Consider the following 17,549-nt stretch of genomic DNA (forward strand, 5'->3'; position numbering starts at 1 on the left):
AATAAATAAATAAATATTTTTTAAAAAAAGACAGAGAGAGAAACCACAGACTAAATTGTCTGTTATATATATATATAACTGATAATAAATAGTCAGAAAATGTTAAAAATTATCTGAAAAATAAATAGGAAAAGACAGATAATTCAGCAGAAAATATGGAGAAAACCAAAAACAAAGAAATCCAAATAGCCAATAAAGTCCAATATGTGAAGTCACTAGAAACCAGAGAAATGCAAATTGAATTCTATCCGCCTGACAGGCAAAAATGAAAGACTCACAACATCAAGTCCTGGGAAGGATATCAATAGTGGGATCGCTCATTTCAGGTGAGTATATACACTGGCAAAATCTTGTTGGAAAAAACTTCAACAATATCTACTTGAAAATGTATGAACACCAAGACTTGGAAAATTTTTCTTCATAATACATAAAATTCATGTGTACAAAGAAACACAAATGTTTAAAGAATGTTCATTGCAAGATTGCACCTACTGGCACAAAACTGGAAACAAATTAAATTTCTCCCAAGAGAATGGACAAATTGTGACAACTGAAACAGTGGGAAATCATCTAAAAGTTAAAATGCAACTACATACATGGAACAACAAGAAAAATTCTCAGAAACTTGTTGAGAAAAAGATAAGCTGCAGAGTATTCATATAGTTTGATAGCACTTTTTGAAGTTTTCAAATTGGTAACACAATTTATATAATATTTATATAATATTTTGGGATATAAAAGTATAAACCACAATCACAAAAAACAAATGAGGGAATGCTAAACACCTAACTCACGACAGGGGTTATCTCAGGTGTGGGGGAGGGCAGGGGAGGTCAGAAAGGACATACATGGGGCATCTGCTGTATTTTACTGTTTCATTTATTAAAGGTTTGAAGCAAATAAATATTAAGATCTGATAAAGCTAGGAGCACCTGTGTTCGTTTTAGTACTATTGTTGCTTATATTTGCCTATTTCATATTTTTTAAAAAATTAAAAATATATTGGGGCCAGCACTGTGGCGCAGCTGGTTAAAGCCCCAGCCTGCAATACTGGCATCCCATTTGGACACCAATTCAAGTCCTGGCTGTTCCACTTCTGACCCAGCTCCCTGCTAATGGGCCTGGGGTAGCAGGAGAGGATGGCCCCTGCACCCATGTGGGAGACCCGAAAGAAGCTCCTGGCTCCTAGCTTCAGATTGGCTCAGCTCTGGCTGCTGTGGCCATTTGTGGAGTGAACCAGTGAATGGAAGACTCTCTCTCTGTAACTCTTTCAAATAAATAAAATAAATCTTTAAAAAAAATTTTTTTTAAATATTTCAAAAAATAGAAGAAACTCAACTGCTGCAGCAGGCCAGGAGAGATTAGCAGGGACTGGACTCATACTCCCAACATAAATAAACTGAAGACTGGACACAATATTTATAATAACTGTTTCTAGACACTAGACAGTAAGCAGAGTAGAGCTGTGGTCTCTGAGGAAAGGGAGACAAAGGGTGGGCCTTCCATGGCTCCAGCGTTCTGCCTGGAACATACCACACACAATAGGACAGAGAGATAAATCCCCAGGAGAGCACTAAGCTGAGGAGGCAGAGCTCAGAGGCGGGGAGACTGGGGCAGCTCAAAGTGGAAGGGCAGAGTTCTCTAGAGAGAGCTAGGCAGGAAAAGATCTCCAGAAATTGTCACAGGAGTCTCCTTGAGTCTTCACAGACTACTTAGACACGTGCATAGATGGAAACTATGAGGTCAACAAATGAACCAGAGATCTATTGTGGTGGAATGAGAAGGCCATGCCAAGATGGCCGCTGGCAACAGACACTGCCTGGCAACAGACTGTGATTGGATGGCTTTGGAAACCACATGACAATGGAGCATGACTGGCAACAGGCTGTGACTGGTTAGGGCATAAACCGCTCCTTGACCAGATTGGCTGCCTTAGCTATTTAAGTTGCTGTACCAACTGGAATAAACGAGTCTCTAGGCTGCTCTGGCCTGCTTTCACCCCACTCCCAGGGTCTGTGTGGTAACTCTGCGCCTCTTGCCTCCACCACGCTCCTCCTTTCAGAAGAATCCACAGCAACAATGTATAAGCTGAACAACTCCTGAGGGAGGAGATATTGCCTGCTGAAAAATCATAGTAGTAGAGGCATTTGGCCTAGTGTGTACACCACTGGTTGGGACACCCACATCCCAACACCACAGCCCCATACTGGAGTCTCAGCTCTGACCCTTGAAACCCATTTCCTGCCTTAGTAGGAAACTTAATAGGCAGCAGTGATGGGGCCAAGTTGTTGCAGTCCTGTCAACCATGAAGGAGACCTGGCTTGACTTTCTTTGTCCTACCTTTGGCCAGAGGCCCAGCCCAGCTGAGCTCCAGCCATTGAGGGCATTTAAGGAATGAACAAACGACTAGGGGGTGGGGGGGGTGTACTTGCTCTCTCTGTCTCTCTCTCTCTGCCTCTTAAATAAATAAACAAAAACTTTCCACATCTTGTAAAGAGATTTACATCACAGTCAGCAAAGATTCTAGGAGGGTCACAATATCACAGGGCTACCTTACCCTTAAAGTTAAAGCAGCTGTAGACTTGCCCTAACAAAGCTTAACACCAGGTCACAAATGCAAAGCTATCTTCAAGGATCTTAACTACCTGACAAAGTTCCTTTCTTTGAAGAAAGACAAACAAAATCTAATGTTTAGAAAGGTAAATTCACAATGCCTCATCAAAAAAAAAAAAAAAAAAATTTAAAAAAAAAAAACAGCCACGGCAAGAAACAAGAAAACATGACCCATACTCAGAAGATAAGTCATTCAATAAGAGGGAAAATAAAGTGGAACAATGTAATTAACAGATAAGTGCATTAAAACAACTACTATAAATATGCTGAACATGCTCAAGGATTTAAAACAAAAACTGAGTATCATGACAGCCAAAATGGAACATAAATACAAAATTTTTAAAAGAAGCAAATTCAATTTCTAGAGATGAAAAATACACTATCTAAAATTTAAAATATGGGACAGGCATTTGGTGCAGCAGCCTGCAGCCCATGTCCGAGCACCTGAGTTCAAGTCTTGGCTTTGCTTCCCATTCCAGCTTCCTGCTAATGTGTACCCCAGGAGGCAGCAGTGATGGCTCAACTACTTAGAACCCTGCCATGTGATGAACCCAAATGGAGTTCTGTGTCCCTGGCTTCAGCCTGGCTGAGCCTTAGCTGTTGTGCGCATCCAGGGAGTGAATCAGCAGATGGAAGATCTCTCTCTCTCTCTCTCTCTCTCTCTCTCTCTCTCTCTCTTTCTCTCTTTCAATAAATAAATAAATAATTTAGAATTTAAAATTCACAGGATAGGATAAACTTCAGATATGATACTGCAGAAGAAAAAAAATCAGAGACCTTGAAGACACTGTGAAAGAAACTATTCAAACTGGAGCACAGAAGAGGAAAAAAGGACAAAAGGGAAAACGAAAAGACAGAAGGAAGAGCTTTTGTGTCTTCTGACACGGGATCATGCATGGTACTTACGTGTATTGAAAGTCCAAAAGGAGAGAAGAGTAACAGGATGAGAGAAAAAAACTTGGCAGAAATTTTTTGAATTTGATTAAAACTGTAAACTCAATGAATGCCATGCAGGATAAACAAACCACATTACACAAATGCACATCGTTATCAACTTGTTGAAAACTTGTAAACCTGTGGCAACAAGAACTTTACAGTGGCCACAGGACAAGGGAAAATCAAAACAAAACAAACAGAAAAATTGCCTTTTATCACACAATTCATTAAAACTACAATTCTTTAAATCACTTATGCTCATTGCCTTCAGACACACTATAACATTTCAAAAGGAAACTAGTAGAGTTATTATAATTGTAAGTAATGGATTTTGCCACCTCTGTGAAACTCATTTAGTTCAACATAATAAGACTCACAAGTGATCAGATAATGAGTGGAAGTAAGGATATCTGAATGACATTTCTAAATTACACATACTACCAACAGACCATTCACAAATAGCTAATCTGCTTTTTTTTAAAGCAATGTATAACAGTTTTAACACAGTAAAAAGGAACAGATATAACAACTTCAAAGAAAATCTGAGTGACTACCTTACTACTTCTGTTTATAAAACATTTCAAGATTTTTACTACTACTTCTGCTTATAAAACGTTGCAGAGTCCTAATTTAACAAAGAAACTTTGTACTGAGAGTCATTTCTACAACAACAACAAAAGATTTATTTGTTTGGAAGTCAGAGTTACAGAGACAGAGACAGAGAGATCCTCCACCGGCTGGTTCACTCCCTAGATGGCCATAATGGTCAGGGCTGTACGAGGCTGAAGCCAGGAACAGGAGCTTCATCCATGTTTCCCACATGGAAGGCAGAAGCCCAAACACTTGACCATCTTCCACTGCTTTTCCCAGACCATTAGCAGGAAGTAGGATCGGAAGTGGAGCAGCCAGGACAAAAACTGGTACCCACGTGGGATGTCAGCTTTGCAGGTGGGCAGCTTTACCCCTTATGCCACAACACTAGCCCCTATAATGTTCATTTTAAGGGTCATTTGCTATAATCATTGCCAACTAAATACAACAGTACTATGATGATGCTATTTTTAATGAAATAAAAGAGGTACAAAGGGGTTGAGTAATTTTTGCATTTTTTCCAAAATTGGTAAAATATAGTATGTTCAGTAGTTCCATATATCACTTCTTAAATATAAAAATTGTATTAATAGAAAAGCTTATGAATGAACAGCAGGTACATCACAAATTTAATTCAGTGAATCTTTTTAACAAAAAAAAATACACAGAAGATAACAAAAAAAAAAATAAAAAATACACAGAATTAGTTATCTTTTGAACACACCTTAACAGAAAAGCTCAGTATACTTACAAATATTGCCATAATAGTTTTATCCCTTAAGGACCCAAATCAACTTGAAAGGAGGAAATTCAAATCTCTTACCTAATATCTTCTGATAGGAAAGAGCAGTCACTAGCATCGTAACTATACACAATGGACCCAGTGAATTCTAAGAAAGGGAGGTCATCTTCCAAAACACTCTTGCGAGTAGATGCCTTAAGAAAAATTCAAAATGCGCACAAAAAAAAGTCCACATAAATAATAAATACTTATTAGAATAATAACATTCACTGAAGCATTCAACTTAAAGTTCTAAGATTTATCAATAATGCTTTATAGACTAATAAAGTCACAAGGACTATTTAACAAAGACAAAGTCATCTCAATGTAAAATTATTTTTCTTAAGTTTATTTTCAGCTTGTAATCATATTTTAATAAAAAATTAATTTTCTGATAATTATAGCAGTATTCTAGCTATAGTAATGTTTGTTTTTATTTAGATGCAATAGTCTTGCTTTAAAACAGCGAAGACTGGTTGGCAGATCTCAAATCTATAAGGGCTTAAACCAGCTTAATCAAAAAATTCAACAAGTTAACATTTTCTAAATTATTATCTGAGCTGGAACAAACTAGTAGGGTCAAGCACGCAAACCAGGCATCAAAAGGGAAGGTATACATTAAAAATCTTATTTTGTAAATCCAATGAAAATGCATTCCCATTCACCTATTCAGTGACAAGATTCTGGTTCATTCAAACAGCAACTCTGACCTATGCAACGACCAGAAGTTCACAGGTGAGAGCTGACTTGTGCACAGGCACACTGAAACTAAGCTTCCGATCTGAAAGAACACTCAGTGGACAACATACCTTTGTTTCTTCTACAGCGCATCTTTTACTCTCCACAGACATCCATTTGGGAAACTTCCGCTGCTCTGCAGCTGTTTCCAATCTTTTTTCATTCATTTTTAAAATGCCCTGGTTGTAAAAAAAAATTACTTAATGGGAAAATAAAACAATGTTTAAAAGAAAATCCAGAGATAGCCATTTCCATATGACTGAACACCAAACACACATTTCAAATTTTTGTTGTTATTATTATTGCAGAAGCAAAGAGATCTCATCCATTGGTTTTACTCCTCAAATGTCCAAATGCCCATAATGGCCAGGGCTGGGCTGGCAGAAGCCAGGAGTCAGGAATTCAATCCATGTCTCCCACGTGGATGGAAGGGAGCCAATTATTTGAACCATCATCACCTCTGCCCCCTAGGGTCTGCATTAGCAGGAAGATGGAATCAGGAGCAGAGCTGGGTATGGCACCCAGGAAACCATACCCTTCAATGTACAACATGTTAACCAGAGTCTTAACCACCAGGCAAAATGCACACTCAAACACATATATTTAAAGCAAGTTATGGCATTTACATTCCACTTTTGAATGTACCCCTGAAGGTCCCCAAAATGAAACATGATGTCGATGTTAAATAATTAAAGCAACTGTTTAAGATTTAGGAATAGCCTGCTACATTTGATACTATTTAACAATATAAACCCTGAAGAAATTAAGCAATATCCAGACGTATCCACTTTAATTGCTAATTTCCTACACATGAGCCCAAAACTAAGCCTGATCATTTATGGAGCAAAAATTTTAAAAGATTACTTTTTCGAACTTTAATTTTCTATATACCAGTCAATTGCTCTTAGACATTGGGAAGGAAAGTGTTAACAGTAGGTTTGTAACACACTTCTTCCCTACTGGGGAAGGGAAAAAAATGAAAGATCTCAAGCTAGGTTCCTAGCAAACGTGCTAAGACTTCAAACCAGGTGGTCATTTTGTAAACCTGCTAACTAGAAGAAAAACACCAAAGAGTTCCTATCCAGAAGATGTGGTCAGCAAGATATAGCTCAGTTATTTAGACTGTTTATTACAAATAATCCTGAAATTATGGATTTCTAATAGATGGCCAGAAAATGGGGGCACTCAAATAAGCTGTATATGTAAGAGAATACAGGAGTTCCAAACCACAACTTCCTTTGCATAGTGATTTTGCACACATCACCGAAACTAGCCTGCTGATCCAAAGGCATAATATGGCCTAATGCTGGAGAAAGAAATCTTTTTGGAACCTGTTTCTCACAGGTTGGGACTCCTTAAAACAAACAAAAAAAATGTTCCATCTGCACTTGATATCTATAGTCTTTGAACCATTAGCACCGTTTCGTGTTGGCTAAGATCTACCTAAGTAAGATACAGTGAATCAGAATTGACAATACAAATGCTTTATTAACTGTGAAGCATTTTACAAATGTTAGCGGTTATTAAGTTCACATTTGTCACAAATTCAAATACCTAGAGAGAAGCCAAAAATTCATCTCCAACTGTATACATGTTTCTAATCTTAATCTTGAAACATATTTTATAAATCTGGAAAACAAGTTCTTGCTATACTCAGACTAGATCATTACCAGAAAATTGAGGTTTCTGCAAATAACACAAACTATATAAAAATAACTGTAGAGTCTTGGAATTCAATCACACTGCCACAACAGAAATAAACTTCAATAGCTCTTCCCTGCAGTTATCTGTAACACTAAAATCATTTTAATTTGAAATATCTACCTTTTAGATGTAAACAGTCTCTTTTACACACAGAATTCTATCTAGATGCTTTCAGGTGAAGAATTTGAAAGTAAAATGGTGTATAAACCTAACATCTTCATCAAATTTACTTAGATCTTGGGACAGATAAAAAAGCATACAGAAAACTGAAGTTGTGGAATAATTTGCAATAGGGAAATCTTTTAACACACATGTGGGTTTTAATTCTTGATAAGAATCTGGAAGGGATCAAAGTCACAACATAAAAGAATTTTTTTATTTACATATTCAGCTGCTATGGTGTTTGAGTATGTACAACTTTGACACATCTTTTTCAAAAAACACATCTTTTATCATTTTATAGTGTTTCACATAAAATTAAAGGACCTTAAATCCCTTTGAAATAAATAATGCACACATTTTCTAACTTGCTTTGGTTTGGACTTCCCTGAATTCATCTTGCCTATTCATCTACCACTGTATACAACTTTGTAACCTTTATTGCTGTACTAAAGGCTGTTGGGGTTTTTGTTGTTTATTTTTCTGTTTTTTAATTTGAACATGTCTGTCTTTCAGTAGGAAAGCTCATCTGATTCACAGGTAGCATGAAAACATGAGTTCTCCCTTTTACCTAACTTTGATTAATATTTAATTTTGTTTCCTTCAGATTCATCTTTTCCTTTTTCCATTTTTTCTGACTTGGTGAAATTATTATTCATTGCCTTTTATTTCCCACTGATGTCAAAATACAAGGTTTTATGCTATACTCCACTTCTGATACATACTTTTTAATAGTATTGTCTTCAAATCCTATACAGCAACCATAATAGGCGTTGTTAGCATACAGGTAGCAAATTACAAAAGAGGAGCCTTTACTCCAAAACACAGAATACTCGTTTTCACCTCTAACCAGGATTCTAACAATTCAACCTCTTTAAAATGCAAGGATGTGAAAATTCTTTAAATCTAATAACCGGCCAGCATCGCGGCTCACTAGGCTAATCCTCTGCCTGTGGCGCCGGCACCCCGGGTTCTAGTTCCGGTTGGGGCATCGGATTCTATCCCGGTTGCCCCTCTTCCAGTCCAGCACTCTGCTGTGGCCCGGGAGTGCAGTGAAGGATGACCCAGGTCCTTTGGGCCCTGCACCCGCATGGGAGACCAGGAGGAAGCACCTGGCTCCTGGCTTCGGATAAGCGCAGTGTGCCAACCGCAACGCGCCAGCTGTAGCGGCCACTTGGGGGGTGAACCAATGGAAAAAGGAAGACCTTTCTCTCTGTCTCTCTCTCTCACTGTCTAACTATTCTAACATCTTCTCTGTCTCTTTAACAAACATATTAATTATTTCTGATGATATAAGTAAGCTTAGAAGGCAACCGAATATTGTACATCAAGTTATTTCAAAATAATACTAAAACTTTCAGACACACACTGATTTTAATCTAGTAAGACTACTACTAAGTCTCCTTTAGATTCAAATATCACCAGTTAAACTTCTTCTAAACTTTATTGGTTTATTTATTTAAGAAGCAGAGAGACAACAGCGAGAGACAGATCCCATCCCAAATCCCCGAAACAGCTGAAGCGGGGCTGGGCTGAGGCCAAGAGCCAGGAGCCAGGGGTCCAATCCAGTTCTCTCACATGGGCAGCAGGAATCCAATGACTTGGGCCCTCACTGCTGCCTCTCAGGATCTGCATCAGCAGGAAGACAGACTCAGTAGCCAGAGTTATGTAGGGGACCCAGTTCTCACCCGGCACGTACATAAGCTAACTGGCATCTCACTGCTGGGCCAAATGCCCACTCCAAAATCATTGTAACTTCACTTTCCAATGCCGAATTCTGGCTCTGAATTCATAAATCGTTGTCAGTACGTGTTAAAATATCTTCCACATGATCACTGCATTTTTGATTGAGTTAATTCAAATGCTCAAATGTCAGTGACAGATGCCTTTTTTTTTTTGGAGCCAGTAACTGTACTTCAACAAATCCACAGAGTAAGAGTCACTCACATGGAATAATTTAATGTTTGCCTTTTAGCTTAGAAACTTTTCTTTGGATTGTTAACAGACCTCAGTAATGAAAAAGCTAAATGCATGTCTTCCCCTAAGGCTGAAAGAAATTACTGTAGGAGGTCAAATTTGATTAGGCTCATCATTTTTATGACAAACTTTAAAGTAAACTCAAACTACAGGTAATCTTTAATATATAAGCACTTCTCTATGAATAAGACAACACATTACTTTTTTTAGACTAAACGTAATGTCACAATCAGTCTTAAATTTCCACTCTGTCTCATACTATCTTGTATGTTTCAAAATATTTGTCACTTTGAGCATTTTACCCCCAGCTGGTTTTGGAACTTCTTTGCCAAGCAAAAACGTCTTCCAGGTGTTTTTCTTCAAGGCTTCTATACAGTTCTCCTGAGAGCCATAACCTAACCTCTGTGAAGTCACATCTGAAACGAATCCCTCTTCACTCAACTTTGGGATTACTGTTGTCTCTCTGTCACTTGGCAGATCTTCAACATACACTCCCACAGAACAACTGAAAATGGCAGCTTTTCCATTTCTTTTGCCTCACTCGTCACATGGGCAGGGAAAAAAAGTGGGGGGGGGGGTAGCAATCTAGTGGGAAATGTTGGGCTTTATTAATTATGCAACCCTATTAACTAGCTCCTTGAGCTCAATCTGATAACCCCTTTTATCACACCATAAAAATAAATTGTGGTACAACAACACTATGCAGTCATTGAAAACAATGTTCTTGTAACTTATCACTTGGGGAAGAAGGAAAACCAATGTGCGGGCGGGCGGCTGGCTCACTAGGCTAATCCTCCCTTGCGGCGCCGGCACCCCGCGTTCTAGTCCCAGTTGGGGCGCCGGATTCTGTCCCAGTTGCTCCTCTTCCAGTTCAGCTCTCTGCTGTGGCCCGGGAGGGCAGTGGAAGATGGCCCAAGTGCTTGGGCCCTGCACCCCATGGGAGACCAGGAGGAAGCACCTGGCTCCTGGCTTCGGATCGGCGCTGCGCCGGCCGTGGCAGCCATTTCAGGGGTGAACCAACGGAAGGAAGACCTTTCTCTGTCTCTCTCTCACTGTCTAACTCAGCCTGTCAAAAAATTTTAAAAATTAAAAAAAAGAAAACCAATGTGTGTGGTATCTGAAGGTCTGGAGCAGTGTGGGCCAATATGTTATCCATACTCTACTTCACTCTGACAGAGTAGCAATTTCTCAATTTGTCCACTTGAATAATGTCATCTTCTAGACAATGGACAGTCAAGTCTCAAGAGAAAGTTGGCTTGCAATGGATAAGCTCAAAATTTCTTTGTTCCTAAAGTCTCTAACTAAGGTAAAGAAATTAATACCTACTGTTACCATGGTAACTGACTCACCTAATTGCTTGAGGGCTAAAGTATCCCAATCTGTTTGCGAAACACCCTCCCCCCCCCCAAAAAAAAAATAAGCTACTGCTAAATTAAATAGGACATACAGATAACCATTTCAAGTCCAGGAAAAAATTATTAAATCAATGCTTAATATGACATGCGTTAATACTGTTTAATACGGACAAATTTCCACTCAATTCCTAAAATGGTTCAATTCTACTTTGCTCTAAATATATAAAGGCAGATCTGATTAAATATACTGTTATATAAATATGATTGTTTAATGAAAAATGCAAGAATGTTTATAATTACTCTGAAATTTGCTAACAAAATGTCATAAAAGAGTACAGGCAATATTAAGCTATAGTTTCAGTTTCTCACTTTGGACAGTTATATAAATCTTACAAATGCCCACTGAGTTTCACGTTTCTCTGTAGAGCAGTATAAGCATCACTCCACACAAAGGAAAACTAATAACAAAGACTAGCTGACTTTGCAAACGTTAGCAGAGTGTTCGAATATTGAAAATTACACTATGAAGAATCAGAGTGGAAATAAATCTGGACTTGGAGTCAGAAAACGTAAGATCCAATGCTGCTTTGTGGTGAGAAAAATTATCTAAAATTTTGAAGAAACACAGAAAGGACAGTATATCTTTTCATGTCACTTAGGAAAACAACCTCAGCCAAGATTATTTCATTAGGGAATATGCTAATGACTAGCTATTTATTATTATTATTATTATTATTATTTTATTTTGACAGGTAGAGTTAGACAGTGAGAGAGAGAGACAGAGAGAAAGGTCTTCCTTTTTCCGTTGGTTCACCCCCCAAGTGGCCACTACAGCTGGCGCATTGCGGCCGGCGCGCTGCGCTTATCCGAAGCCAGGAGCCAGGTGCTTCCTCCTGGTCTCCCATGCGGGTGCAGGGCCCAAGGACCTAGGCCATCCTCCACTGCACTCCCTGGCCACAGCAGAGTGCTGGACTGGAAGAGGAGCAACCAGGATAGAATCCGGTGCCCCGACCGGGACTAGAACCTGGGGTGCTGGCGCCGCAGGTGGAGGATTAGCCTAGTGAGCCACGGCGCCAGCCTGGCTATTTATTATTAAAGATTTTAAAACTCAGATTCTATGTTTTACAGGCTAAGTCACAAATTTTTGTGTGGCAAAGACACAACTGGATTGTGTCTAGTAGAAAAGACAAACTCTTAGGCTACAGGTTTCACTGCCCACTGTGACAGCTTTGTATCTGACCCAGCAATCTTATTTTAAACTTCTTTATTCAACGTCTGTATAATCTATGTTCCTCTTGAACCAACTTTATCACCCTGCTCACTCCCTCATGAACTGCCAACATAGGATATGTGCATTCTACATCTGCATAAGAATCTGTGCTTAAACTTTTTAGAAAATCAAGAAAATCAATCACTTATTATCCATGTGACTTTAGTCAGGTTACTTTACCTTTCTAAATTTTCATTTCCTCATCTGTAAAAGGAGACTGTGTTCCCATTATTATGTATATTACCTACCTTGGATATTATATTATTTGTCTTGTTGATGATCACAGAGTTACCGTGAAGGTCAGCAGTGACAAATATGATGTCACATCTTTTCAACTGTAGTTACACATGAGCTAGAATACTGATAGGAGTAGTAATTGGCTTTTACTGTTATTTATTTCATTACCTATAGTATCCAGGGATCCCTTCAGAAGGATCAAGAATCCGCAGTACAGATATTTCAAGTTCATACAAATTAGACACTACATATAAATGTTATCAACAGTTAATTAGCACTAAGGGGCGTCATGGATAGAATGTTCTTTAAAATGATAAATTTGAACAGAGAAAAGGAAATGGATTCATTTATCCAACACAGTCCATCATTCTTACTCAACGGACCTGATCCAAGTAGTACTGAATTTCAACACACAAGTGCTTTCTTTCTCTTTAGCTATAATACACGAACTTCATGTGGCAGGTTTCCAACTATAATGTAAATGACAAGATTAATATCCCTGTACTCACCCAATTTTTCATGTGTGTAGAAGGAAACAGAGAAAAGAAATTTCAATACTTGATAAATTACAAGTCTGGATTTAATAGGTACTTCCAAATAATCACACAGAAAGCTTATAAAATCAAAGAAATAAATGATTCAGCATTGAATGTGGTTATCAGTGCCATGATTTTGGTTAAACAGCTTGGGTTTTACCAGCACAATTATTTTACTTTTATCGACAGGCAGCCTCCAATCAAAAATTCTTTCAGGAACCGGCACTGTGTCATAGTGGGTAAGCCTCTGCTTGTGGCGCCAGCATCTTATATGGGCACCAGTTCATGTCCAGGCTGTTCCACTTCCGATCCAGCTTGCTGCTATGGCCTGGGAAAACAGCATATGATGGCCCAAGTCCTTGGGCCCCAGTACCCGTGTGGGAGACCTGGAAGAAGCTCCCAGCTCCTGGTTTTGGATCGGCTCAGCTCTGGCCGTTTCAGCTATTTGGGAGTAAACCAGCAGATTGGACAACTTTTCTCTCTGTCTCTCCCTCTCTCTGTCTGTAACTCTGCCGCTCAAATAAATAAATAAAATCTTTAAAATTTTTTTCAGATTTAATAAACAGTACAATAAAGTTTTTAAATGTTGAGCTTGGTTTGTTTTGATTTGTTATATTACATAATTTCTGAAAATGTGATCCTTGCACATTATCTAAATTTACACGCATACATATTCAGACAACGGGACTTTACAAAGTTCATGGAAAATGTCTGTATCTCTTAATACCATTCTTCCATGAACTTTTTAATCCTACTCAAATACAGACATATACACACAACCTATAATTCATTACATAAGTTACAATTTATAAAATATTCTCTTGCATTGTTTTTGAGAATTTCTTTCTACTTTTCTATGAACTAAGAGAAATAAGGGATGGGGGAAATGATACAGGAACCAAAGAATCCATAACGAAGCACTCACTAAATTCTCTAATTAAAGAGGCTTTCAAGACTTCCAATAATCTATTATCAGATTTCTGCTAATCTTCCTTTTCCTCCAAGCCATGCAAGCAAGCAAACCAGAAAAGCTAAATAAAATCATCTGTTAGCATTTGGTTCAACTACAGCAAGTCCATGCAATTTTTCAAAGTATTCAGATGATTTTTTACAAAGACCTGTTACTTTACAGGTATCTAATAATTTCTGCATAATTGCCAAATATATAGATCACAGCTTTGTATGAACAAAGTCAATAGAAATAAAGTGTGAATAAAACCTAATAAACACAAAAAAATACCATTAAAACGCTAGCAACAGGGGAAGAGGGTAAAAGCCTCTCTCTGCTGTGTCATAGTGAGAAGCTGCAGTGTCCATAAACCAGGAACAAGATTTGACCTGAACTGAAGCCACAACAGTGAAGTGCTTTGTAACTGAACTTCACTATGCAACTGAATAATTCATTCTTTTTAATGAATTTCCTCTGTCCTGTAAGTAGCTATAGCCAGTCAGCTGAAATCAACCATTATAAAATGGGAGACTGCAGAGAAAGTTTTCAAGTAAGTCAATTTAAAACTTGCTTAGGCTGTCTACTTTTCCTTTTATATTTACTACTGCTACTTCATACAGCCTGAGATGAAATCTTATAGGACTCATTATTAAGTGGATTATTAAGGGTGGCCAAGCCAGCATCCATTCAATCCTAGACCCCTCTTCTTTTTTTTTTTTTTTTTTTTTTTGACAGACAGAGTGGATAGTGAGAGAGAGAGACAGAGAGAAAGGTCTTCCTTTTTGCCGTTGGTTCACCCTCCAATGGCTGCTGCGGCCGGCGCATCGTGCTGATCCAAAGCCAGGAGCCAGGTGCTTCTCCTGGTCTCCCATGCGGGTGCAGGGCCCAAGGACTTAGGCCATCCTCCACTGCCTTCCCGGGACATTGCAGAGAGCTGGCCTGGAAGAGGGGCAACCGGGATAGAATCCGGCGCCCCAACTGGGACTAGAACCCGGTGTGCCAGCGCCGCAAGGCGGAGGATTAGCCTGTTAAGCCACGGCGCCGGCCTAGACCCTTCTTCTACAACACGAAGTAATTTAATTTCCGTAACAATCAGCTACCAATAAAGCCAATGTGCTTTAGGGAAACTGCCCCACTTGGTCCCATGGTAGCCCCATCAGGTCCAAAAGTAATCCCATTCCCCTTGCCACAGTGACGACTCAGACCTCAGGTCCAAGGGCAAGTATTCCCCTGGCTTTGATTAAAGAATAAAAGCTACAGGTTTGTTTGTTTGTTTGTTTGTTTTTAAGATTTATTTGTTTTATTTGAAAAGTTGCAGAGAGAGGAGAAGAAACAGAGAGAAAGAGAGCTTCCATCTGTGTTGGTTCACTCCCCAAATGTCCCCAACAAGCCAGGAGCCAGGAGCTCCCCCACTGGCCATCTTCTTCGGCTTTCCCAGGAACATTAGCAGGGAGCTGGATCGGAAGCAGAGAAGCCAGGACACAAATTTGCGTCAATATGGGATGCTGGCATCCTGGGCTACGCCACAACGCCCACCCTAAAAAATCTGATTTAATTCAGGCCAATGAGATACAACATGGGTTTTGGGGAGGATTTCTGAGAACAATACTGTCCTTGTTCCTATAAGAAAACTACCAGGGCCAGTGCTGTGGCTTAGCAGGTAAAGCTGCCGCTTGCACTGCCTACATCCCATATCGACAACAGTTAGAGTCCCGGCTGCTCCCCCTCGATCCAGCTCCCTGCTGGTGTGCCTGGGAAGGCAGTGGACGACGGCCCAAGTGTTTGGGCCCCTGCACCTACACAGGAGTCCTAGAGGAAGCTCCAAGCTCCTGGCTTCCGGTCGGCTCAGCACCAGCCGTTGTGGCCATTTCAGGAGTGGACTAACAGATAGAAGATTCTTTCTCTCTCTCTCTCTCTCTCTCTCTCTGCATCTGCCTCTGTAATTCTGCTTTTCAAATAAATACATAAATTTAAAAAAAAAAAAAAGCAAAGAAAGAAAACCACCAGAAAAACACCTTCCACTTGAGATTGTGATGCCCAGAACTTCCATAGCCTTTTGCCACCATAATGAAAGTCAGCTTGTGCACAAAGCCAACACACAGAAGAAAGCAGAAATGAGAAATGGAGCGACAGCCAATGCACTAAAGCAGCCTGAACTCAGCCTATTTTGACCTTCAAGGCATACTAAATGGTAAGCTTCCTTATTTTTTAAGCCTGTTTGAATCAAGTTTTCCGCACCTGCACTCTGACACACAAACACAACTGTAAATATATATATAACTGTGTAGTCAAACCCTTTCTTTAATCTCTTACTTTAAGAAAATTGTTTTGGATTTAAAAAATAGTCACAACAAAGCATACAGAACCAAAAGTTTCCTTATTTCATAAGTAGAAAACTTAAACTTTTTAGGATCAGAGTAAGAATCGAAATAACCTTTCAGCAATAATTTAACAAAATTATAACTTATCTAAATCAGAGTGACGTTTAAGTTTAGATTAAAAACTCTTCATTGGGTAGAAATTCAGCACAGGCAGGTAGAAACCAAAATGCATAAGGTTTATAACAAAATCAACTTAAAGTGTGAGAAGAAAATGGAAAGATAAAAAGACTGGGTGAAAAAGACATTGGAAAATTCATACACAATCCTGTATGCAATCCTGTAGGCAACTATAAGTGCAGATTCTCACAAGAACATCAACTACAGACTCCTAAGACAGGGTGAGTTTATATTCATGTAACATAAGAAGGAAGGAAGATCAGCAATTTTATTACTGTGTACCTTCTGAAAGGAAGAATGTTATCCTCCAGGCCAATAACTTTTCCACCGTACTGGAGTGACTGCACTGTATGAATGTGCAGCAAACACACATTAGATACCAATAGGTGATGACTCATGTTTCACACCAGATTTACAGGAGGGCTGCCCAGCTCTGATAAGTTTTTGGTTTTTTGTTTGTTTGTTTGTTTTGTTGTTGTTGTTGTTTTTCCTGATGGCTCCTTTTATTCCTACCACAAACTAAGAACCAATACCTCTAACCTTCTGGGTTTCCAGGGGAGCTAAAGAACAAGTGACTCTCCACCACAGGTGAGACACACTGACTCAAAACCTTTAATGTATTAACTAAATCAATACACTCTAGGAGCAATACCAAGAAAAAATGTCAGCAAAATTTTTCATCAAACCTCACACATTTATATTAAAGTTCACCGGGAAAAGAAAATGCTCAAGAGCAGCACTTTAAAAAATGACTAAATGAAACGAGTAAGGGAAAACACCTTCCTAAATGTGAAATAGAACAAAACCAAAGTAATTCAAGAAGTGTGTAATTGGTGTAAGAATAGAGAAATAAAGCAATGGAACAAAACATACCATGTCCAATCCTATATGTAGAAAACCCTAAAGATTCCATTAAAAAAAAGTTAGAATAAACAAATTCAGTAAATCAGAAAACAAAATGCATACAGAAACATGAGTTCCATTTCTTTACACCAATAACTTTCTACCCAAAAATGAAATCAAGAAAACAATCTCATTTATGATCAAAAAGAATAAAATACTAAGGAATAAATTTAAGAAAATGAAAAAAAATCCATACATGTAGAACGATGAGAGAATTGGAAAATGACAGTGATAAATTTTAAAAATCACACGTGGATGTATTACAATAACTAATATTATTAAAACGTCCACACTACCCAAAG

General features: G+C 38.7%; 1 protein-coding gene across 6 annotated transcripts in view; it reads right to left on the reverse strand.

The window, feature by feature from the left end:
- WRN (WRN RecQ like helicase) overlaps window positions 1-17,549 on the reverse strand; it is a 148,927-nt gene that overhangs the window by 118,882 nt on the left and 12,496 nt on the right. For all 6 annotated transcript variants that reach the window (XM_062213774.1, XM_062213775.1, XM_062213772.1 and 3 more), the window contains 2 exons: window positions 5,731-5,838; window positions 4,964-5,076 (listed from right to left, as the gene is read on the reverse strand). In XM_062213774.1, coding sequence (XP_062069758.1) covers window positions 4,964-5,076; window positions 5,731-5,826 — 209 coding nt within the window. In that variant the 5' untranslated portion in view covers window positions 5,827-5,838. The remainder of the gene's footprint in view (window positions 1-4,963; window positions 5,077-5,730; window positions 5,839-17,549) is intronic.

The sequence above is a fragment of the Lepus europaeus genome, chromosome 16, assembly GCF_033115175.1.
Source record: "Lepus europaeus isolate LE1 chromosome 16, mLepTim1.pri, whole genome shotgun sequence".
Classification (NCBI taxonomy): domain Eukaryota; kingdom Metazoa; phylum Chordata; class Mammalia; order Lagomorpha; family Leporidae; genus Lepus; species Lepus europaeus.